Source organism: Saimiri boliviensis, chromosome 12 (assembly GCF_048565385.1).
Source record: "Saimiri boliviensis isolate mSaiBol1 chromosome 12, mSaiBol1.pri, whole genome shotgun sequence".
Classification (NCBI taxonomy): domain Eukaryota; kingdom Metazoa; phylum Chordata; class Mammalia; order Primates; family Cebidae; genus Saimiri; species Saimiri boliviensis.
Genome location: NC_133460.1, coordinates 955671 through 979766, shown reverse-complemented (window position 1 = coordinate 979766; position 24096 = coordinate 955671). Strand labels below are relative to the sequence as shown.

At 49.3% G+C, this 24096-nt stretch overlaps 1 protein-coding gene across 8 annotated transcripts in view; it reads left to right on the top strand.

Moving 5' to 3' along the window:
* The first annotated feature begins 2384 nt into the window (after positions 1-2384).
* ABCC6 (ATP binding cassette subfamily C member 6) overlaps positions 2385-24096 on the top strand; it is a 115546-nt gene continuing 93834 nt past the window's right edge. For 4 of the 8 annotated variants that reach the window (XM_039478381.2, XM_074381609.1, XM_074381610.1 and 1 more), the window contains exons 1-9: positions 2385-2503; positions 4093-4275; positions 6038-6163; positions 6302-6430; positions 9699-9824; positions 11944-12005; positions 15548-15679; positions 21364-21567; positions 22745-22922. In XM_039478381.2, coding sequence (XP_039334315.2) covers positions 2468-2503; positions 4093-4275; positions 6038-6163; positions 6302-6430; positions 9699-9824; positions 11944-12005; positions 15548-15679; positions 21364-21567; positions 22745-22922 — 1176 coding nt within the window. In that variant the 5' untranslated portion in view covers positions 2385-2467. Of the gene's footprint in view, positions 2504-4092; positions 4276-6037; positions 6164-6301; positions 6431-9698; positions 9825-11943; positions 12006-15547; positions 15680-16761; positions 17691-21363; positions 21568-22744; positions 22923-24096 lie in introns of those variants that run through there. The other 4 variants (XM_039478385.2, XM_039478384.2, XM_039478383.2 and 1 more) reach the window with 2 other exon arrangements.

Genomic DNA, 24096 nt, shown 5'->3' with positions numbered 1-24096 from the left:
GCAAGTAATACCATCCTCTTGCCCTATGAGTGTTATGAACAATATTGCAGAGGTGTGTGAACACGATATGGGAAGTAACATCATTTTCTCCCTTCCTGGATATTATGAACAATACTGCAGAGGGTGTACACCATATCACAATATGGGTGTATATTCCCATATTGCAGGGGTGTACACCCCCTGTGATATGAAAAGTAACATCATCCTTCCCCCCCCAAATATTATGAACAATATCACAGAGGGGTGTACACGTTCTGTGATATGAGGAGTAACATTATTCTCTCTCCCACCGGATATTATGAACAATATCGCAGGAGGGCGTACACCCCTGCAATGTGTGGAGTAACATCATCCTCTTTCCCCCTGGGCATTATGAACAACATTGCAGGGGGCTGTCCACAGTCTGCGATATTCGGACTCACATGATCCTCTCCCCCACCGAACGTTACAAACAGTATCACAGGTTGTCCACCCCTGCGATATGGGAGTAACATCATCCTCTCCCCTCCTGGACATTACGAACAATATCGCAGGAGGGTGTATACCGCTCGTGATATGGGTAGTAATGTCATCTTCTTTTCCCCTGGATGTTGTGGACAGTATCACAGGGGTGTATACCCCCTGCGATATGGGAGTAACAGCCTCTCCCCGCCCCGCCCGATGTTACAAACAATATTGCAGGGGGTGTACACCCACTGTAATATGAAAAGCAGTATTATCCTCTCCCACCCTGGATATTACAAACAATATCACAAGGGTGTGTACCTCCCCTGCGACACTGAGGAAAGTGTCATTGTCTCTCTCCTTGGACATAAGGAACAATATCACAAGAAATTGTACACCCCTGCGATATTGGGAGGAACATCATCTTCTCCTCCCCTGGATATTATGAACAATATCATGGGGGGATGTACACCTTCTGTGAGGTTAGGAGGAACATTATCCTCTCCTCACCGAGGTAATGAACAGTATTACAGGGAGATGTATACCCAATGCGACATTGGGAAAAATATCGTCTCCTCCACTTAATGTTAAGAACAATATCACAGAGAATGTGGACATTATCTGCGATATTAGGTGGGATATCATCCTCTCTCCCTGGCCCCAGATATTATGAACAATATCACAGAAGGGTGCATAGATTCTGTGATATTGGGAAGAATATCATCCTCTCTCTCCCTCCCCCAGATATTACGAACAATATCACAAGGAGGTGTACACCCCTTGCCATATTGGGAGGAATATCCCCTCCCCCTCTAAATATGATCAGTCTCACAGGGAAATGTGCACCCCCTGCAATATTGGGAGGAATATCATCCTCTCCTTCTTGGGATATTATGAACAATTTCACGGGGAAATGTGTATTCCTGAGATAGAGGAATATCAGCATCTCCCCTCCTGGATATTTGAAGAATATCACCGGTGGGTGTACACCTTCTGCAGTATCGGGAGTAGTATCATCCTCTCCCCTTGGATATTACAAAAATATCACAGAGGGTGCACACACACAGTGCTTACAATATTGGGAATAATATCTCCCCTTCTTGATATTAGGAGCAATATCATAGGGGGTGTACACTCTGCAAGACTGACAGTCATGTCATCCTCTCCATGCGTGGCTATTATGAGCAATATCACAGGAGGGTGCAGATTTCCTGAAATATTGGAAGGAATATTACCCTCTCCCCACCTGGATATTACGAACAGTATCACAGGGCATTGTACCCCCCACCCCTATGATATTGGGAAAAATATTATCCTCTCCCCCCACTGGATATTATGAACAATATCACTGGGGGCGAACAACTCGTGCAGTATTGGGAGGAATATCATCCTCTCCCTTCCTGGATATTATGAACAGGATCCAAGAAGGGTGCGCACTTCCTGCGATATTGGGAGGAATAGCATCTCCTCCTCCCCTCGATATTATGAACAATATCACTTGGGGGTGTACACTCCCTGTGACATCAGGAGGAATATTATACTCTCCCTCCCTGAGTGCAGCAAACAATGTCACAGCGGGGCGTACCTGCCCTGCGACGCTGGGAGGCATAGCGTCTTCTCCCCCACGGGATGTTATGAACGAGCTCACAGACCTTGGAGTTCTCTCATCAGGAGAAGCTGGAATTGCTGGGTCCCAAGCGTGTGGGAAGTTTGGAGTGATTCTTGTTGCAGGGGGAAGAGGGAGCTAAGGGCGCGTCACCGAACTTTCAGGGGTTCCGGGATCCCCCCCAGGTGCCTGCTCCAGCTCCCCCGAGCGCGCCCCCCTCCCGCCCCTACCTGTTTTCACCCCCTGTGGCTCCACCCGCGCCGGGCAGCTGGACCTTGCCCGGGGCCTTCTGATCTCCGAGGTCCAATTTCAGCCGGAACTGCCCCGCCCCGCCCCTTCCCTGGCAGGGGCACCGCGGAGTCGGTTCAGACACCGACCCACAGGCAGGCGCGGGGACCCGGGACAGCCGAGGCGCCCATGGCCGCGCCTGGCGAGCCCTGCGTGGAGCCGGAGGTGAGCGCCCCTCACGTCGCGCCCCGCTCTCCTTTTCCAGGCTTGGCTGCAGATCTCTCCGGCTGCAATCCTGGGGAGAGGAGGGACCCCCAAATTCCTGGACCCGGAAGCGAGGAGACTTACTTCAGGCCCCCAACTGCACGGGTTGGGCCCCTTTCACCAAGCCGGCCCCGATACTCCAGCTCTGTTTAAGGGGCCCCCAGACCGCCCAGCTTCTAGGGGCTTTGGCCCTTATTTGCGTAAAGCTAGTGGGTCCCCCACGCTCTCCTACCCCCAGGGAGCACTTACCTCTCTGGTTTCTTTTCCCGTTGCTCTTAGCAAAGGATTCCAGGGAGTGGAGTGCATGGGGGGCGGGGGGCGGGTTGCATCTCCCTGTAATACTGTTCATTACCTCCCGGCATTCTGAGGGCCAGGGAGGTGAAGCAATAGGCTGGTATGAATTGAGGGATCCTCTGTGCCTAGCCTTGTGCCCAACATGTGCCACACTGCTGTGAACTTTGCTGCTGCTAATCCATTTAATACAACTCATAGAGGTAGAGTCTCATCCCCCTTTTGCAGGGAAGGAAACTGAGGCACAGAGGTTAAAGTTTGCAGAGCCAGTGGGTTGTGAAACCAGGGAGAATAAAAAGACAGCAGAGAGAGAAGTGGAGAGGCCACATCCACTAAACTTCAAATTTCCTCTAAGGTTAGATAGGACCAGCAGAACTGCTGAGATAAAAACAACAGATGAAGCTGGGCGCAGTGGCTCGTTGCCTGTAATCCCAGCACCTAGGAGGCTGAGTCAGGAGGATTGCTTGAGGCCGGAGTTCCAGACCAGTGTGAGCAATGTAGTGAGACCTCTCTCTCTACAAAACACTTAAAAAAAAAACAAAAAAAAATTATCCAGGCCAGGGGAGGGGCCTTATGCCTGTAATCCGAGCACTCTGGGAGGCCAAGGTGGGAGGATTGATGGAGCCCAGGAGTTCAAAGCTTTAGTGAGCTTTGATTGTGCCACTGCAGCCTGGGCAACAGAGTGAGACTCTGTCTCTAAAACATAAATTAAATAATAATAAAAATAAATCACATCAGGATCACCAGTCGGACAAGCTTTGGGGTCAGATAAGCCTGGGTCAGAGTCAGCTCTGCTGCTTCCCATTTGTGTGGCCCTGAGGGAGGCAGTTCCCCTCTTGGTGCCTCAGTCTGCTGGTCTCTGAAATGGGGACAGTATGGCCTATGTCCTAGAGTTGTTATAAGGATTAACTGACAGTCCACACCTAGCAATAATTATGGAGCCCAGGTCTCCTAGACCTCAGAGCCCAGCTCCCTGGGTTCAAATCCCAGCCCTTCCACTTCTCAGCTGGGTAAAGTCAGCCAAGCTACTCAACCTCTCTGATCCTCAGCTTCTTCATCTGCAAATCAATATGATAATTGCATCTACCTAGGGTTGATGTCAGGATGAAAGGAGTTGAAAATTATTAGGTATTCCAAAGAGTGCTTGGTACATTTCTGTGTAAATGTTAGAGATCCAAAAAGTCGCCAGGCCCCCTGGGCGGGTGAGCTGGAGACCCCTGCCCTCTATATTCCTGAGAGTCCTCCTGGTGTTCCCTCAGGTCTGGAACCAGACAGAGCCTGAACCTGCCGCCACCAGTCTGCTGAATCTGTGCTTCCTGAGAACAGCAGGAGTATGGGTGCCACCCATGTACCTCTGGGTCCTCGGCCCCATCTACCTCCTCTTCATCCACCACCATGGCCGGGGCTACCTCCGGATGTCCCCACTCTTCAAAGCCAAGATGGTACCTGCCATCCCTGGGAGCCTGGAACCAGGCAGTGGTGGGGGAAGCAGGGACAGGCTGGAACTTGGTGGAGTCCTAAAGTAGACTCCTCCTATCAGGATGTAGGAGGGACTCTGTTCATCAAACAGAGCAATATTAGAGAGGCGCCAGAGGCCAACTCAGTGGGACACAGTTCTCCCAAACAGATTTTGTAATTCCAAAACTCCATGCTTGCACAAACACACACACACATTCCCATGTTCCCAGACAGTTGATAACTACCATAACCTGGCATTTTCCAAAAGTACTGTGTAGACTCGGATCCGCAAGGTTAATTTTCGGACCACATTAGGATGAGCCTTTTAAAAGTCATGCATTGATTTTTCTGTTTCCCCACTGGCTGTGTTATAGAACAATTTCCTAAGTGGTACGTATTTACTTCAGTGTGCTGCGTAAGCACTGGCATTGCAAGTGTGAGCCTTTCTGCTCATCCGTCCCCTTCTCCTCTGTTCTTGTAGGCTCTAAAGAATGTTCTTCAGAGTTCATTCCTTCTTCTGCCATAGTGTTAATCTTTGCGTCATCACCCACCACCAAACCAGGGGTTGGCAAACTTAAGGAGCCGCGCATCGCATAGTACTTGAGGCTTTGTCAGCCAGGCAGGCTTCCTTCCAAACACTCAGCTCTGCAGCCTGAATGCAGTAGGCACAACCGTAGACAACAGTCATAACTGTATTTCTTTCTTACTTTTTTTTTTTTTGAGATGGAGTTTCACTCTTGTCACCCAGGTTGGAATGCAATGTCAGGATCTTGGCTCACTGCAACCTCCTCTTCCTGGGTTCAAGCGATTCTTCTGCCTCAGCCTCCCAAGTAGCTGGGATTACAGGCGTCCAGCAGCACACCTCACTATTTTTTGTATTTTTAGTAGAGACAGGGTTTCACCATGTTGGCCAGGCTGGTCTCCAACTCCTGACCTCAGGTGATCTGCCTGCCTCAGCCTCCCAAAGTGCTGGGATTACAGGTGTGAGCCACTGCGCCCAGCTAACTGTGTTTCAATAAACCTTCCTTTGTAGTCACTGAAAGTTGGATTTCATGTAATTTTTACCTGTCATGACATATGGTTTTTATTTTACTTCAGTGATTGATAGTTTGCCAGCCTCTGCTTTAACCTGAGGTTCTTTGAGCAGTTCCTCCGATGCGCCTGAGCTCTGGCCGTCCCTCTGGTGTGTAGGTATTCTCTCACTTTTCCTTCATTTCATTCAGCAGAGAAACCCACCTATATTAGGGACCATAGAGACTTACTGGCCCAACAAAGATGGGTTGGGCCAGTAAATCTCTCCTTGATTTCATAGCAGGGATTGAAAATAACCTGGAGAGAGGATAGTTTTTTACCCAGTGAGTACATTTCATCTGCTGTTTCTTCACACCCACAGTCGTCTCGCCTGTGCATGACTGGAGCACACCCTGCACGGTGGAAAACACTCAGTTGGCTCAAGGCCTTGCTGTGCATTATTTACAAGACAATTACACATCAGGACTGACCTGCAATGCCCTTTACACATTGTTTACGTTGGCACATTGCTAGCTGGTGATATTGGTTCATGACAGGGCCCCAGCTGGAATGTCCCAGAACCAGCTCCCACATGAACGTGGGGTCGCCCACTTGTTTTCTGTGACCTCTCTTATTGCCCCCCAGAACCAGCTCCCACATGAACGTGGGGTCACCCACTCGTTTTCTGTGACCTCTCTTATTGCCCCCCAAGCCTATCTAAGCCCGTCTTTCCAGGTGCTTGGGTTCGCCCTCATGGTCCTGTGTACCTCCAGCGTGGCTGTCGCTCTGTGGAAAATCCAGCAGGGAAAGCCCGAGGCCCCGGAATCCCTCATTCACCCTACGGTGTGGCTCACCACGATGGTAAGGATGGCTTCCGTCTGGAGCGGGGCTTGATCCCAGCTGCTGCTTTGCCTGCCGCGGTGGAAAACCAGGGGAGGAGAAGAGGCTCGCCTGCCCCCCACCGTCCCCCAAGGGGCCTGTCCTGACTTTCCCATCCAGAGCTTCGCCGTGTTCCTGATTCACACCGAGAGGAAGAAGGGAATCCAGTCATCTGGAGTGCTGTTTGGGTACTGGCTTCTCTGCTTTGTCTTGCCAGCTACCCGCGCCATCCAGCAGGCCTCCGGAGGGGTAAGTGGGGGCATGGGCCACCCTGGAAACCAAAAGGCTGGCTCAGGCCCTGGGTCTCATCCTTCCTCCTCCCGTTTCCACATACGACTTATTCTCAACTGAGCGACACACACAGGCCAGTCACTTACACTCTAGAGACACAAAGTCCACTTCCACACCTGTAAGTACCCGTCATTCCATACATTTCTCATCAACACGGTTTCCTGTTGTCTTACACACGCACATCACACACTCCACTTGCACCCGGGGCACACACTTAATGCACCAATTCATACATCACAAGCATATGCATGCACGCACAAACACAACCTGGGCAGAGACACTCCTGTGTGCACACATTACCCTACATGCACACCTCCCTCATCTCATGTTCTCACCCTCCCCTCATTCCTAGGCATCTGTGTTTACACACTCATTCTGCACACCCACCCATATTTCTGTTATTTCTGTTGCCCAATCTGGGAAGCAGCTTTTTTTTTGAGAGGCTCACACTGTCGCCCAGGTTGGAGTGCACTGGCATGATCTTAGTTCACGGCAACCTCTGCCTCCCAGGTTCAAGTGACACTCCTGCCTCAGCTTCCCATGTAGCTGGGATTACAGGTGTGTGCCACCACACCCAGATAATATTTGTATTTTTAGTAGTAATGGGGTTTCACCATGTTGGCCAGGCTGGTCTTGAACTCCTGACCTCAGGTGATCAACCTGCCTCGGCCTCCCAAAGTGCTGAGATTACAGGCGTGAGCCAATGTGCCCAGCTGGAAGCAGCATTTCTTTATTAGGAGACATGATGGGTCATTTTCTCTGTAAAGAGAAAAACAGGTAGTCTACACCAACTTTTCTCAACCTCAGTTTTAGTAACACTGTGGCCAGATGACTGTTTGTTGGGTGTCCTGTTTGCTGGAGGGTGTGAAACAGCATCTCTGGCTTCCACTCATAGATGCCAGTAGCATACCATCCAATTGCAGTAACCCAAAATGTCTCCCGATATTACATGTCCCGGGGAGTGTCGCCCACCTGTTGAGGGTCACTGGCCCCACCAGTATATAGCCAAGGCTTCGGGGAGAGGGGCTATCTTGACACCAATGACCAGGCTGCAGCAGGTTGCAGATATTTCACTTTATTATTTTATTTTTGTGGAAAAAAGGTCGTTCTTTGTTGCCCAGGCTGATCTTGAACTCCTGGGTTTGAGCAATTCTCTGACCTCAGCCTCCTAAAGTGCTGGGATTATAGGTGTGAGCCAGCACGTCTGGACTTACAGATCATTTCTGGAGTCCAGTGGCTACTCCATCCTGCTCCTAAAGAAGGTAGAGAAACATCATCCTGTCCTTAAGGACAAAGTTTTTATTTTTTGTTTGTTTGTTTATTTTATTTATTTATTCTGAGAAGCTTGCTCTGTCGCCCAGGCTGGAGTACAGTGGCATGATCTTGACTCACGACAACCTCCAACTCCCGGTGCAGGTGATTCTCGTGCCTCAGCCTCCCAAGTAGCTGGGATTACAGGTGTGTGCCACCACGCCCAGCTGATTTTTGTATTTTTAGTACAGACAGGGTTTTACCATGTTGGCCAGGCTCGTCTGGAATGCCTGACATCAAGTAATCCACCACTTTGCCCTCCCAAAGTGCTGGGATTACAGATGTGAGCCACAGCGCCTGACCAAGGATAGCATTTTTAAAAGAGTAACCTTTGTAACTAAGGGGAAATTCCACAGGTTATTCAGTAATTTCTGAAAGGCTGGGCTCCCACAGTTGACCTAAGTCAGCTTTTTGGGACACAGCATAGAAACAATAATACTGGAACCATTTACACTCTGGGGTTCCAAGCATGTGCCAGGTCCTGTGGCAGGCACTTACACACCTGTCCCATTGGATTCTCACAACAGGGCACAGTAATGGATTCTTTTTTCTTTTTTTTAAATAGAGATAAAGTCTTACTATGTTCCTAAGGCTGGTCTCAAACTCCAGGGCTCAAGTGATCTTTCTGCCTCAGCCTCCCAAAGTGCTGGGATTACAGGCTTGAGCCAATGTGCGCAGCCAGTGATGGATTCTAACAGGCCATTTTAAACTAAGGCTAGGAGAAGGGAATGACGGCCTCAGGGCCACACAGCTGGGGCGTGCAGAGCCCAAGCTCATCTCAGGCAAATGCAGAACAAACTTTCTCATAGAAGGTGGGGAAGACAGTGTCAGTTTAGGGAAGATGGGCCATATTGTCACTGGAATAGCCAATGGTCTCCTATCTGCCAAAAAAAAAAAAAATAATAATAACACCAAAAAAACCTAGAAGAGTAAAAAATCCAGTAGAGAAATTGCTATTTGAAACTAGGGCTCTGGGCTGAACACAGTGGCTCACACCTGTAATCCTAGCACTTTGGGAGGCTGAGGCGGGTGGATCCCCTGAGGTCAGGAGTTTGAGACTAGCCTGGCCAACATGGTGAAACCCCATCTCTACGAAAAATACAAAAATTAGCCAGACTTTGTGGCATGTACCTGTAATCCCAGCTACTCGGGACGCTGAGGCAGGAGAATTGCTTGAACCCAGGAGGCGGAGGTTGCAGTGAGCTGAGATCATGCCACTCCACAACCAGCCTGGGTGATAGAGCAAGACTCTGTCTCAAAATATACATATACATATACATATACATATACATATACATATACATATACATATACATATATATATATACACACACACACAAATACACATATATAATACACCTAAAATTAAAAAATAAAATTTTTTTTAAATTAAAAAAAGAAATGAAATTCGAGTGTTTATGAGCAGATGTCAGGGCAGCAGATGCAGAAGTCATCGGGATGTGGCAGCAGGTTTATCGCCATTTGGACCAGATCATCTGTGTGTCCTTGAAACAAGGGGTCTCTCTGAGCCTTGGCTTCCCCAGGAGTCAAAGGAAGCAAGAAAAGCGCAGCTACTACAAGCACACAGAAATTAGCCAGGCGTGGTGGTGGGCACCTGTCATCCCAACCACCCAGGGAGGCTGAGGCAGGAGAATCGCTTGAACCCAGGAGACAGAGGTTGCAGTGAGCCAAGATCACACCACTGACTGCTCTCCAGCCTGGGTGACAGAGCGCGACTCCACCCCCCCACCACAAAAAAGAAAAGAACGTTAGGACCCCTAGGAATGCCAGGGCTCTGTCTTTCAAATCCTCTTGCCCTGGTCCCCAGCATAGACACTGACCCCGCCATTAGAAACCTTTTCTCTGAGAACCCTCCTCTGCCTCCATGACTTACCTTCTGCTTTCTCTCTCACAGGGCTTCCAGAGTGACCCGATCCGCCACCTGTCCACCTATCTGTGCTTGTCTCTAGTGGTGGCACAGTTTGTGCTGTCTTGCCTGGCGGATCAACCACCCTTCTTCCCTAAGGACCCCCAGCAGTCTGTAAGTCACCAAGTTCCAACCTCATTCCTCTTCCACGTTGAGGTCTCAGTCTCCCCCATGTGACCCAGAGCCTTTAATTTTTTATTCATTTCACCATTCAGCAAAATGTGAAATTGCATTTCTAGTCAGTGCCACAGTTGGCAGACGTTTTGTGTTCGCGGCAAGAGAAAATATTTTAGATTTGGTAAGCCGTATAGTGATCTCTGTGGAAACTCCTTAACTCTGCCGCTGCACATAAAAGCAGAGTATGTCAACAAATTGCATGGCTGTCTTGCAATAAAACTTAATTTGCAGCAACAGGCAGTGGGCCAGATTTGGTCATAGATTGCTCACCCCCACTATGCCCCAGCAAGGGCTTAAGGATCTGTGGTGAACAAGCAGATCGAGTTCCTGTTCTCATGTAGCTAGTGGTCAAGTAGGGGAACTAGAGATTACTCACATAATTAAACAAATATGTTGAAAATTGGCTGGGCACAGTGGCTCATGCCTGTAATCCCAACACTTTGGGAAGCCAAGGCACATGGATCACCTGAGGTCGAGAGTTCGAGACCAGCCTGGCCAACATGGTAAAACCCTGTCTTTACTAAAATTACAAAAGTTAGCCAGGCATAGTGGCACCTGCCTGTAATCCCAGCTACTTGGAAGGCTAAGGCAGGAGAATCACTTGAACCCTGGAGGTGGAGGTCGCAGTGAGCTGAGATTGCACCACTGCACTCCAGCCTGGGCGACAAAGAGCAAAACTTCATCTCTAAAAAAAAAAGAAGAAGAAGAAGAAAGAAAATTACCCCTGGGGTAATTGCTCTGTAGGAGAAGTTCATGGGAGTTTTACAACAGGTTAAGACTGAAGCAATCTGTGAAATCAAGAAATAATTATTTTGAGGAAGAGACTGATCTGACATCATATAAACAGATGTTCAGATGACCCAGGTCCAGTGGAGCATGCCTATAATCTCAATGCTTTGGGAGGCCGAGGAAAGAGGTTTGCTTGAGCCCACGCGTTCTAAATCAGACTAGGCAATGTAGTGAGGCCCCATCTCTACAAAACGTTTTTTAAAAAATAACCAAGTTTAGTGGCGCACGCCTGTAGTCCCACTACAGAGTAGCTCTGTGGAGTCCCATAGAGCAGCTGTGTGGAGGCTGAGGCAGGAGGATTGCTTGAGTCCCAGAGGTAAAGGCTGCAATGAGCTATGATCGCACCACTGCACTCCAGCCTGGGTAACTTTTTTTGAGATAGAGCGAGACCCTGTCTCAAAAAAAAAAAAAAGTTTGCTTGAATGCTTAAGAAATATAGTTAAAACTATCATGGGAATCTTTCTTCATCTGAGTGTCAACAAAATTTAACAACTGATAAGCTATGATGGCAAAGACACGGTGAAATGGACACCGTCATGCCTTACTGGTAAAGAGTACAGGCTGGTGTAATCTCCCTGGAGCAGCTGACAAAATCGCAGCACAGGTCTCACCACAGCATTTGCTGAGGGATGTTGTCAAGAACCTCACTGTCTTCCTTATGCAGGGTCCCTGCTTTGAGAAGCAAAGCAAGGTTTTGGTTTCAGTGTAATCACAGTTGTTCTTCTGAGCCATGGTGACTTCTTACCTTGGAGACATTGTCAGTGCTGTGGCCCAGTCCCTTTTCGCCCTGCCTGCTGGGAAGCACCAAGCTCATTGGTGTGCACCCCTGGGAAGGAGACAGGGCACCCCAATGTGTACTTTCAGTACCAAATACACAGTCAGGGCTGGGTGAGGTGGCTCACACCTGTAATCCCAGCACTTTGGGAGGCCGAGGTGGGCAGATGACGTGAGGTCAGGAATTTGAGACTAGCTTGGCCAACATGGTGAGACCTTGTCTCTACTAAAAATACAGAAAAATTAGCCAGGTGTGGTGGTGCACACTTGTAATCCCAGCTCTTTGGAAGGCTGAGACAGGAGAATCACTTGAACCTGGGAGGTAGAGGTAGCAATGAGCCAAGATCACACCACTGTACTCCAGCCTGGGTGACAGAGCAAAATCCTGTCTCAAAAAAAAAAAAAAAAAAAAAAAATCTTCCTGCCCTTCCCACACACTCACCACGGGATGTGAGACCAAGGCTTCCCTCTTCTCCACTTTTGTCTGTTGCAGAATCCCTGTCCAGAGGCGGGGGCATCCTTCCCCTCCAAAGCCATGTTCTGGTGGGTTTCTGGGTAAGTAAAGTCACAGGGAAGGGTTGGGGGGTGCCTCACCTACCTGCGTCTGTTGCACTGATTTCCACCCATGGCTCTTCCCCTATGAGGCTCCCCCCATGCTCACAAAGGCCAGCCAGGCTTTCTCTATCCCAGCCTTGGCGCTTTCTTCTTCTTCGTGTTCAGGGTCCACTGTCTACATCTTGTTCCCACTCAGTCACTGGAGTGAGATCTGGATTCAAATCCTGCCTCTGCCTCTCAGCAGGCCATGTCACACGCCCCAGAGTCTCAGTATTCCCCTCTGTAAAATGGGGATGACTCAACCATCATGAGTCACAAAGTGCTTAGCGCTGGCACACAGCAGGTGCTTAATAGTAATAGAATTGTCTCCACTACTTGGCTTCAGTCATTCCACCAGTATTTAATAAGCACCTACTATGTGCTAAGCACCAGGGGCAAGGAGATAAAGGAGGAAGTGTCTACTTCCCGGAGGCTCCAGGCAGATGGAGGAACCAGCTGCCTCTCCGTGGCCAGCTCAGCAGGCACTTGAGGATGTGCCCCCTCCTGACCACACTGCATCCAGTCCTCAGAAGCACAGGACACGTGGAGTTCAATCCTGGCCCTACCACTTCTAGCTGTGTAGCTCTGGGCAAGTTACTTAACCTCTCTGTGCCTTAGTCTCCATTCCTTCAAAATGGGATTAATAATAGCACTTACCTCGTAGAGTTGTGAAGATTAAATAGGATAAATTCTATAAAGCACTTAGAACAGGGCTTGGAAGAGGCACGGTGGCTCATGCCCGTAATCCCAGCACTTTGGGAGGCCGAGGTGGGAGGATCACAAGGTCAAGAGATCAAGACCATGCTGGTCAACATGGTGAAACCCCATCTCTACTAAAAATACAAAAACTAGCTGGGCATGGTGGCAGGGACCTACAGTCCAAGCTACTCAGGAGGCCAAGGCAGGAGAATCACTTGAACCCAGAAGTCAGTGGTTGTAGTGAGCCGAGATCGCGCCACTGCACTCCAGCCTGGTGACAAGAGCGAGACTGTGTAAAAAAAAAAAAGGGGGCCTGGCACATAATCAGTATAAGTGGTTATTGTTTTTAAATTTTTATTTATTTATTTATTTTGAGATGGAGTTTCATTCTTACTGCCCAGGCTGGAGTGCAATAATGCAATCTTGGCTCACTGCAACCTCCACCTCCCAGGTTCAAGCAATTCTCCTATTCTGCCTTAGCCTCCCAAGTACCTGGGATTACAGGCATATACCACCGTGCCTGGCTGGTTTGGTATTTTTAGTAGAGACAGGGTTTCTCCATATTGGTCAGGCTGGTCTTGAACTCCTGACCTCAAGTGGTCCATCACCTTGGCCTCCCAAAGTGCTGGAATTACAGCATGAGCCACCACCCCTGGCCTATTCTTCTTTTTTCAGACATAGTTTCACTCTTGTTGCCCAGGCTGCAGTACAATGGCATGACCTCCCAAAGTGCTGGGGATTATAGGCATGAACCACTGCACCCGGCCTAAGTGGTTATTAAATAAATGAAAAATACCAGGCTTTGGATGTGTGGAATTGGTAGAAACGTTTTCTAAACAGTGCTACTGGGGGGTCCAGCCCCTGCTTCCCAAACTTAAGCATTTATGCACCACTCTTCATGCTTTATCTACTGGGGCAATAATTAAATTGAATCACTTTTTTTTTTACTCTAATAAACTGTTTCTAAAAAGAAAGTTTCTGTAACTGCCAAAATAGGAAAAATCTATAGTATCACTTACCATATAGGAGAATTCCAAAAATAATTCCAGGGAAAATCAAGCAATGTTAATAATTTCTGTCAGAACAGTTGCTTCCTCAAGTTTGGCTCTGCATTAGAAAAGGGAATTTGGTGGCCGGGCACAGTGGCTCATGCTTGTAATCCCAGCACCTTGGGAGGCTGAGGCAGGTGGATCACCTGAGGTCAGAAGTTCGAGACCAGCCTAATCAACATGGTGAAATCCTGTCTCTACTAAAAATATAAAAATTAGCATGGTGTGGTGGTGGGTGCCTATAATCCCAGCCACTCAGGAGGCTGAGGCAGGGGAATCACTTGAACCTGGGAGGCAGAGGCTGCAGTGAGCCAAGATCACACCAATGCACTCCAGCCTGTGCAATAGAGTGAGACTCTATCTCAAAAAATTAAAAAAAAAAAAAAAATAGAAAAGGGAATTTGGTGAGGCTTAGAGAAGAGTCAGAGACCAGAACCAGGCAAGACATTCTGGCTGGTGTCAACAGAAAGATTAAAAATACCTGAGACCGGAGGCGGAGGTTGCAGTGAGCTGAGATCACACCATTGCACTCCAGCCTGGGTAACAAGAGCGAAAGTCTGTCTAAAAAAAAAAAAAACCCTGAGACCAGGCCCGGTGGCTTCCACCCATAATCCCAGCGCTTTGGAAGGCCAGTGCAGATGGATCCCTTGAAGCCACGATTTCAAGATCAGCCTAACCAACATGGCAAAATCCTGTCTCTACTATAAACACAAAAATTAGCTGGGTGTGGTGGCCTACACCTGTAGTCCCAGCACTTTGGGAGGCTGAGATAGGAGGACTGCTTGAGGCCAGTAGGTTGAGATCATCCTGGCCAACATGGCAATATGCCATCTCTACTAAAAGCACAAAAATTAGCCAGGCATGATGGTAGGTGCCTGTAATTTCAACTACTCGGGAGGCTGAGGCATGAGAATCGCTCAAACCAGGGAGATAGAGGTTGCAGTGAGCCCAGATTGCAATACTGCCCTCCAGCCTGGGCAACAGAGCAAGACTCTGTCTCAAAAATAACAATAATAGTAAAATAAAGCTGAGGAAGGAATTCAGGTTTCTTCTACAATGATAGTTTTGGATGCTGGACTTATGACTCCCAGGGAAATGTCTGTTTCCCTTGCCGAGGGATGTCCCTTACTTTAGTTACTTAATCTCTCTATTTCTATTTCCTTCTCCATTTGTAAAACACATCTGTAATAATATACATTTATGCAATTATAAACTATCAATTTACAGGCTGGGTGTGGTGGCTTATGCTTATAATCCCAGCACTTTGGGAGGCTGAGATGGGTGGATCACCTGAGGCCAGGAGTTCAAGACCAGCCTGGCCAACATAGTGAACCCAGTTTCTACAAAAAATACAAAAGTTAGCTGGATGTGGTGGTGGGTGCCTGTAATTCCATCTACTCGGGAGGCTGAAGTGGGAGAATCGTTTGAACCCGGGAGGTAGAGGTTGAAGTGAGCCAATATCACACCACTGCACTCCAGCCCGGCAACAGAGCAAGACTCTATCTCAAAAATGAAACAAAACAAAAAACCACCCTATGCGCTCACATAAGAATTAATGAATGGGACCATCTCTGTGAACCGAGAAGTGCCCCACAAATGTTAGGTGAGGTTAGTGAATTGCTTTCATTTTACCCAAGGGCCAGTAGAGTACAGAGAGATAAAGTGACTTATTCAGGGTCACACAGCTGCTGGCCTGGCCAGGATCCTGCAGGGGTGAATGGCAGAAGGAGCTTGTCCTGATGCCCTCTTTTACAGGCTGGTCTGGAAAGGCTACAGGAAGCCACTGAGACCAAAAGATCTCTGGTCGCTTGGGCGTGAAAACTCCTCAGAAGAACTTGTTGCCCGGCTTGAAAAGGAGTGGATAAAGATCTGCAGTGCAACCCGGAGGTAAGTGTGTGGAGATCAAGAACTCACCTGATGCTCCGTCAGAAAATCTCATCCTTTGACCTCCAGTCTAGCCCCCGACACTACTCTCAGCTGCACTGCCAACCCCACCCCTCCCACCACCACCACCACCACCCCCCCCCCCGCCACCGCCCTCCGCCCCAATCTTGCCTTCCAGCTGATCCCACTAAGTAGTAACTGATCAGGCTCAAGATATGGTTCCTGCCAGAATGCCTCACAGGTTCCTACAAATGGGAAACTCACAGCAGAAGACAGTCAGGAAACAGGAGAGGCATTTTAAGACCTGGGTGGAGGGTTGGGAGGTGACACATATGCAGGCAGCTGCTCACTCACTGTATAACCTGAGCATGCCTTTCCTGGAACTCAATTTTTTCATCTGTTCAATGGGGATGTCATCAGCCCCAGGTCATTGCTTATGAGGATGAAAAAAAGTTGATTTTTGGAAGAGAATTTGCAAATTTCTTGAAAATAGGAAGTGCTCAAGCATTGTTAGTCATCCAGAGGGTGTGAAGATCTTTGGAGTTATCCAGTGTGTCCACTACTATCCTCAGTGGCTTCTCTGGAAACTTCTCTGCAGCCCTTAGAGCCTGGGGAGCCTCATCTGAGAAGGTCTGGTCTAGAGAAATTAGCCTGAAACATAGGATTAGATAAAAATTGGGTTACCTGCTGCCTGGCCATCAAATAGTGATGACCTGGACACATTGCTTAACCTCGCAGGACCTTGGTGTTTCAGGAGACAGAACAAAAGTAAGTTAGCTCTACAGGAAGAGGACCACGGTTCCCCTGTACACTCTGGGATTTTGTGGTAGTTGTTGCAGATGGCTGAACCCCACACATTAGGAGAGAGAGGAAAGCGACAGATACTATAGGCTCACATAGCTGAGAGGATCTAGCCTCAGGTACTGCTGGATCAGGGGACTCACTTGATGTCAGGGTTGTCTCGCTTCGTCTCCCAGCCCAGCTGTTGTCTATGTGTTGGTCTCTCGATAGGCCTATCCCTTCCCGGGAACGTTCAGCAAACCTCAGCAGAATGAGAGGGCATCTCTCCTAACAGCCGTATAGAGGATCCCAAGGAAGGCCTCTGATTGACCTGGCTCAAGTCGTGTGCCTGTCAGGAGCCAATCTCATGCTCAGGAACCTGGTTCCATGACTGGTGGTCCCTTCAGAGCCACAGAAGAGGGTAGGAGCTGTTCCCACACAGGAAGGGCATGTGTTTTTCCAAACAGAATAAGTAGCGTGAGTGAACACATCAGTTCTCTCTCACCCCAGGCATAGCTTGCTGGACCCCCCTCCACTTTTGTTGTCGTTGTTTGTTTGTTTTGTTTTTGAGACAGAGTCTCGCTCTGTCACCCAGGCTAGAGTGCAGTGGTGTGATCTCAGCTCACTGCAACCTCTGCCTCCTGGGTTCAAGTGATTCTCCTGCTTCACCCTTCTGTGTGACTGGTACCACAGGCATGCACCACTATGACCAGCTAATTTTTGTATTTTTTTTTAGTAGAGACAGGGTTTTGCCATGTTGGCCAGGCTGATCTTGAACTCCTGACCTCAGGCGATCTGCCTGCCTCAGCCTCTCAAAGTTCTGGGATTACAGGCATGAGCCACTGTGCCTGATTCACCCTCTACTTTTAAATGACTTTACAGAAGTGGCAGAATTCAGTCCACAGGGGCTCTCGAACAAGCCTCTGCCAACTCCTGCCAACTCCTGGCATCCACAGCCAACATGAAAATTACAGGTCACCTGACACTTGAATTAAAAGGTAGCAACATTCTCCAGAGCAGCTGGAGAATCTTCCCGTAAGCAATTGACAGAAAGAAAGGAGAATGACGGGGTTATGCAAAGACCAGGCCCCGTCAGCTTCGGAGCCGACTGGCTGCACCCAGAGAGAACTTCGGTTTTCTGTCTGAAATATTTTGCAACCACTGGGGGAAGGGAGAGGACGTCCTCCTGAGAGGTCATGCAACAGCCACCTGCTGGTCAGGTCAGCTTCACAAGGTATGTTTGGCGCACAGCGGGCTTTGTGGTTGTTTATGTTGTTTTGTTTTTTAATAAGTTGTTAGTATTTAAAAATTTAGAGATCACATACAAATCTGGTAATCAAGGCTGGGTGCAGTGGCTTATGCCTGAAATCTCAGCACTTTGGGAGGCCAAGGTGGGCAAATCACACCAGGTCAGGAGTTTGAGACCAGGCTGGCCAACATGGGAAAACCTCGTATCTACTAAAAATACAAAAATTAGCTGGGAGTGGTGGTGAGTGCTTGTAATCCCAGCTACTGGAAAGGCTGAAGCAGGAGAATTTCTTGGACCCGCGAGGTGGAGGTTGCAGTGAGCTGAGATCAGGCTACCGTACTCCAGCCTGACTGACAGAGTGAGGCTCCGTCTCAAAAATAAACACAATACAAATACAAATAAATAAAAATCTGGAGTTCTGGTCTCTCTCCAAGTAGATCTGGCAACACTAGGCCACATCTTCACGAGGCAGCAGGAGATGGGATTCGGGTGGAGCCTGCGGCGTTAGGCAAGGTGTGCAGACTTCCCCTCGCCGCGGTCCGTCCCCACCTCTCTCGCTCTTCCGCTCTTTCCCCGCTTCCTGCCTTCATTCCTTCTTTCCTTCCTGCCTTCTCTTTCTTTTCTTTTTCCTTTCCTCCCTCCTTCTTCCTTCCTTCCCTCCCTCCTTCTCTCTGCTTCTGTCACCCCAGCTGGAGTGCAGTGGCACCATCTTGCCTCATTGCAAGCTCCACCTCCCGGGTTCAAATGATTCTCCTGCCTAAGCCTCCCAAGTAGCTGGGACCACAAGCACCTACAGGTTCAGCTAATTTCTGTATTCTTTCTTAGAGGCGGGGTTTCTCCATGTTGCTCAGGCTATCAGGCTGCTCTCAAACTCCTGACCTCAGGTGATCCGCCTGCCTTGGTCTCCCAAAGTGCTAGGATCAGAGGTGTGAGCCGCCATACCCGGCCTCCACCACTCCCTTTTGTATTCCCCAAGTCACACCTTGCCCATGTCACTCATGCATACCTCCTGCCTTGCCCCATGGTCATTTGTGAGTCTTGCACTAAATGGCCTTCAGTCCAGAGACCAGACATCAGATAGCAATCTGGACCTCTTCCTTGATGGGAGGTGAGACCTCCAGAAGAGGAAAACGCCTGCTATGGAGCCTGCAGGCTGAACACGCTGACTCTCTGGGAAAACAGCTAGAACAGAACTGAGCAAAACCTCCAGCCAGAAAGAAAACTTCCCAGTCAGCTCTTCCCTGATTCCATTTTACAGATGGAAACATTAAGGCTCAGAGAAGACAGAGCAGGCATTGGAACCATAGTCTCCTGGCTCCAAAGCCAAGTTCTGTCCACCCAGCCAAGCTCCTTTCTTCTGTAAATGTTTATAACAGTATGTGCTGGGCACTCTTGTTAGGCCCTTTTACACATATCACTCAGTCTGCTTTTCCCATTTATTTGACAAGTGTTTATTGAGCTCCTGCTGTGTGCAGGAGCTGGTCTCTATACTAGGGACATCTTGGTAGAAAACTCAGGCCAAGTCTACCCACCTGGGGTTCTAACAAGACAAAGAGAGGGTTGGCACCATGGGCAAGGCTGTGTAGACAATGAACGAAATGGTGGGTTCAGACAGGAAGGGAGGTCAGGGATGCTGTCTGCATGGACATCTTGGGCATCTTCTTGGCTTTGAGACCCAAATGCCAAACTACCTGTGAGCAGCAGGCCATGCCCACTTAGTAACAGAGCTGAGCCACAACCCTCCATAGATGCCAAACCAAACACCAGATCAGGCCAGCAATGAGGGGCGAAGATCATGGCCTGGAAGGGTCTTGCCACCTGAGCTCACAAGGGGATTTTTCTTATGCTTCTTTTTTTAATTATGGTGGGGTTGGGAGTCCTTAGTGCACAAAAAAACACTCTAGGAACCATAAGTCAAGATCTAGCCTCTAATCCCTGCTCTGCCCTTGCTGTGTGACCTTGAGCCACTGTCACCACCTCTCAGAACCTCAGCTTCCTTCCCCTCCTGTAAAATGGAGAGCCTAATATAGTACCCACATGGCAAGGGGCTCCAGCGAAGTCAGTGAGCAACTTTGTGTGAAGAGCTGATCCCAGCCTGTGGCCCCTGGTCACAGATCTGTAATGGGGCTCACACCCATAATCCCAGCACTTTGGGAGGCTGAGGCAGGTGGATCACCTGAGGTCAGGAGTATAACACCATCCTAGCCAACATAGTGAAATCTCGTCTCTACTAAAAATACAAAAATTAGCTGGGCATGGTGGTTGCACCTGTAGTCCTAGCTACTCTGAGAGGCTGAGGCAGAAGAATCGCTTGAACCTGGGAGGCGGAGGTTGCAATGAGCCGAGATCGTGCCACTGCACTCCAGCCTAGGTGACAGCAGACAGAAGCTCAGGGGCTGCCTCAAACTCATAAGATCCCCAGCCTGGGTGACAAGAGTGAAACTCTATCTCAAAACAACAACAACAAAATTATTGATAACCTTATAGATTGTCAGAGCCACAGGGGACTCATGGGGGGATGACACCCATCCTCTCACACACAGAAAGGGGAGCAGTCCGCTCACCCAAGACCAGCAACCAGCTAGCAGCAGCTGCATCGCCCCAGCATCTCCCTTACGGTCCGTGGCTTCTGACCTGCCCCTGATGGGTCCTTTCTCCTCTCCTATCTCTTCCTCTCCATTCCTCACTTTAGCTCTTCTCTTTGGACCCTGGTTATGGCCAAAGGCTGGGGATCTTAGGAGTTTGAGGCAGCCTGAGCTTCTGTCTGTGCTTTCACCCAGAGCCAGAGCACCAGGCCCCATGCACATCAGCTGTGATTCTCCACCAGTTCAAAACCACCTACGGGCTGGCTGGTTGTGTGTGTGTTGGGGTCGGGGGGTGCTGTTCTTTCTCCAGGTTGACAACACAATAGATTGAAAAGTACATGGGAGGCCAGGCGCAGTGTCTCATGCCTGTAATCCCAGAACTTTGGAAGGCTGAGGCAAGCGGATCACCTGAGGTCAGGATTTCAAAACCAGCCTGGCCAACATGGTGAAACCCCGTCTCCTAAACATATAAAAATAGCTGGGTATGGTGGCCTTTGCCTGTAATCCCAGCTACTCGGGTGGCTGAGGTGGGAGAATCACTTGAAACCAGGAGGCAGAGGTTGCAGTGAGCCAAGATCCCAGCACTGCACTCCCGCCTGGGCGACAGAGCAAGACTTCTCAAAAAAAAGAAAGGAAAAGTAAAAAGTGCGTGGACCATGGAGGCAGACAGCTGGAATCAAATCCCAGTTCTTTGACTTCTCAGCTGTGTGCCCTTGGACAAGTTCACTTCTCTGAGCCTCTGTTTTCTCATCTGTGACATGGGAACCACACCTGGCTTGCCAGGGGTCTTATGATGACTGAGTGCCTGGCATGTAGTAGGTGCTCCACATGTGCGCTTTCCCATGGCCATCTAAGAGGCCTCACGGCTGCCTTCTTGCCCTGCCCCCACAACTCCAGTGACTGCCTCTTAAGTGGGTACTCAGGGTGATAAGGAGGAACAGGTGAGGGAGCCAGGCTGGCTCCACACCCACCCACGTGCATTGCTGAGAAAACAAGCCTTTAATACCTGGTCCTGACACAGGTGCCTGAGAGTATAAAATGGGACCCAGCACCAACCTCTCACCTTCCTTAAGGTACCCCAAGGCAACGGTGTGTGAAAGGAAAGGAGGTGGTGGCATGGAAGCTCCAGAGACTGAGCCCTTCCTACAGCAAGAAGGGAGCCAGCGGGGTCCACTGCTGAGGGCCATCTGGCAAGTGTTCCATTCTACCTTCCTCCTGGGGACCCTCAGCCTCGTCATCAGTGATGTCTTCAGGTTCACTGTCCCCAAGCTGCTGAGGTGAGTTCAGACTTCAGGTGCCCTGCTAAGGCTGGTGGTCTCTTAATGGCATCCTTCCAGAGCCAAGGGGCTCCAGCTCTCCTGCCTCTGCCTATAGATCTGGTGCTCGGGACACTGGAGGGTGGGTGAGAAGGATACTAAGGAAGGGAAATGATTAATGAGAAAGTGACTGTCCCCCAGAAGGGCAAATAAGCAAGCTCTTACCTGACTGCATCAATTAGCTTTTGCTGTAAAATGCCCTAAAAGCAAGTGGCTTAAAATTGCAACCATTCATTTATTTAGTTCATGGTAATGTGGGTCAGTAACATGGGCTGGGCTCGGCTGGGCAGTTTTTCTTTCCTTGGGTGTTTTTTTCTCATGTGCCTGCAGTTGTGTGTCTGAAGCTGGGGTGGCAGTGTCTGTTCCACGTGGGTTCCCATCCTCCAAAAAGCTAGCTCAGACTTGTTTATGTGGCTGCTTGGTAGGGTTCTAAGAAACGGGCCAAAAGCCACATTTTCTCTTGAGGCTCAGAGCCAGCCTAGCTTTACCTCCACTCTACTCTGCTGGTCAAAGCTGGTTTTGTGGCCAGCCCGGATTCAAGTGATGTTTGCTCAGCTGCCATAACGGAGCATCACAGACTAACTTGAACAACAGAAATGTATTTTCTCCTGATTGTGGAGGCTGGGAGTTCCAGATCAGGTATCTGCAAGTTGGTTCCATCTGAGGCCTCCGTCCTTGGTGTGCAGTCGGCCACCTCCTCCTTGTGTCTTCACATGGTCTTTCCTCTGTGTGAGCCCTGGTGTCTCTCCGTGTGTCTACATTTTCTCCTCTTATCAGGACTCCAGATTGGATGAGGGCCCAGCCTAATGACCTCATTTTAACTTTATTGCCTCTTTAAAGGCCCTATTTCCAAATACAGTCACATTCAGAGGTACTGGGGGTTGGGGCTTCAACATACACATTTTGTGAGGACACAATTTAGCCCATAACAAGTGGGGGACAAAAACTCCACCTCTTGATCTTGAGGAGCTACAGTCAGATTGAAGAGAAGCATGGACAGTGGGGGAAAATATCCAAGATCATGATTGTGAAAAAGCCACACCGACTGATCCTCCACACCTGGCCTGGTTTGAGCAAAGGCAACACACATGGGTACCTCCTCTCACCAGCTGTACCTTGTCCCTCCTTCCCCTGCAAGCCTTTTCCTGGAGTTTATTGGTGATCCCAAGCCTCCAGCCTGGAAGGGCTACCTCCTTGCGGTGCTGATGTTCCTCTCGGCCTGCTTGCAAACGCTCTTTGAACAGCAGAACATGTACCGGCTCAAGGTGCTGCAGATGAGGCTGCGGTCAGCCATCACTGGGCTGGTGTACAGAAAGGTGAGCCCCGGGAAAAGCAGCATCGCTGAGCTGGTTGGTAGTAACGCTATCGGCAGCTGAGAAGGCGTTCAGTCCTTACTTATTAAAGTCACTCACAGTACATTCTCACTTCCTTTGTTACTGCTTTTTATTTATATGTATTCATTTTTTTGAGACAGTCTTGCTCTGCTGCCCAGGCTGGAGTGCAGTGGTGCCATCTCGGCTCACTGCAACCTCCACCTCCCGAGTTCAAGTGATTCTCCTGCCTCAGCCTCCAGAGTAGCTGGGACTACAGTCACACTTCACCATGCCCAGCTAATTTTTGTATTTTTAGTAGAGACAAGGTTTTGCCATGTTGCCCAGGCTGGTCTGGAACTCCTGGCTTCGAGTGATCTGCCTCACCTCCTTAATTATTTCTGTAAGGCCTTGTGAGATCTGCTCCTGGGACTTTTCTGACCTCATCACCTCTCACCCATGCCTCTTCCCATGCTCATTCTCCTCCAGCCACACAGGCCTCCTTTCTGTTCCTCACACACTCTGGGAACCCACCCACCTCGGGGTCTTTGTTTTCACTGCCTAGACACCATGTCTACTACTCCTAATTTTAACGTTTGTGCCTAATTTTAACTGACAGTCATTCCCTCTTGAGGGTAGGGTGGCCTTCTGATAAGGTGACCAGTCAGCTGTGTTCCCAGACAATACTGCTTGTGGTGAAAATGACCCCTAGGCTGGGTGCAGTGGCTCAAGTCTGTAATCTCAGCACTTTGGGAGGCTGACATTACAGGCATAAGCCACTGCACCCAGCCTAGGGGTCATTTTCACAAGGGAAGATCACTTGAGGTCAGGAGTTCAAGACCAGCCTGGCCAACATGATGAAACCCCATCTCTACTAAAACTACAAAAATTAGCCAGGCATGGTGGCAGGTGCCTGTAATCTGAGAATCATTTGAACCCAGGATGGGGAGGTTGCAGTGAGCTGAGATTGTACCACTGCTCTTCAGCCTGGGTGACAGAGTGAGACCCCATCTCAAAAAAAAAAAGACTCCAGATTGCACGTGGGCTGGAAGTTGTGTCCGTTGACTGCATACCTGATGGGAGGCCATAGCTTTGGACTTGTCTCTGCTCTCGTTACACTGAGTCCCTAGACTGCTGCCGCAGGAGCTGTTGGCTCCTGTCGGGCATGAAGCATCTGAGC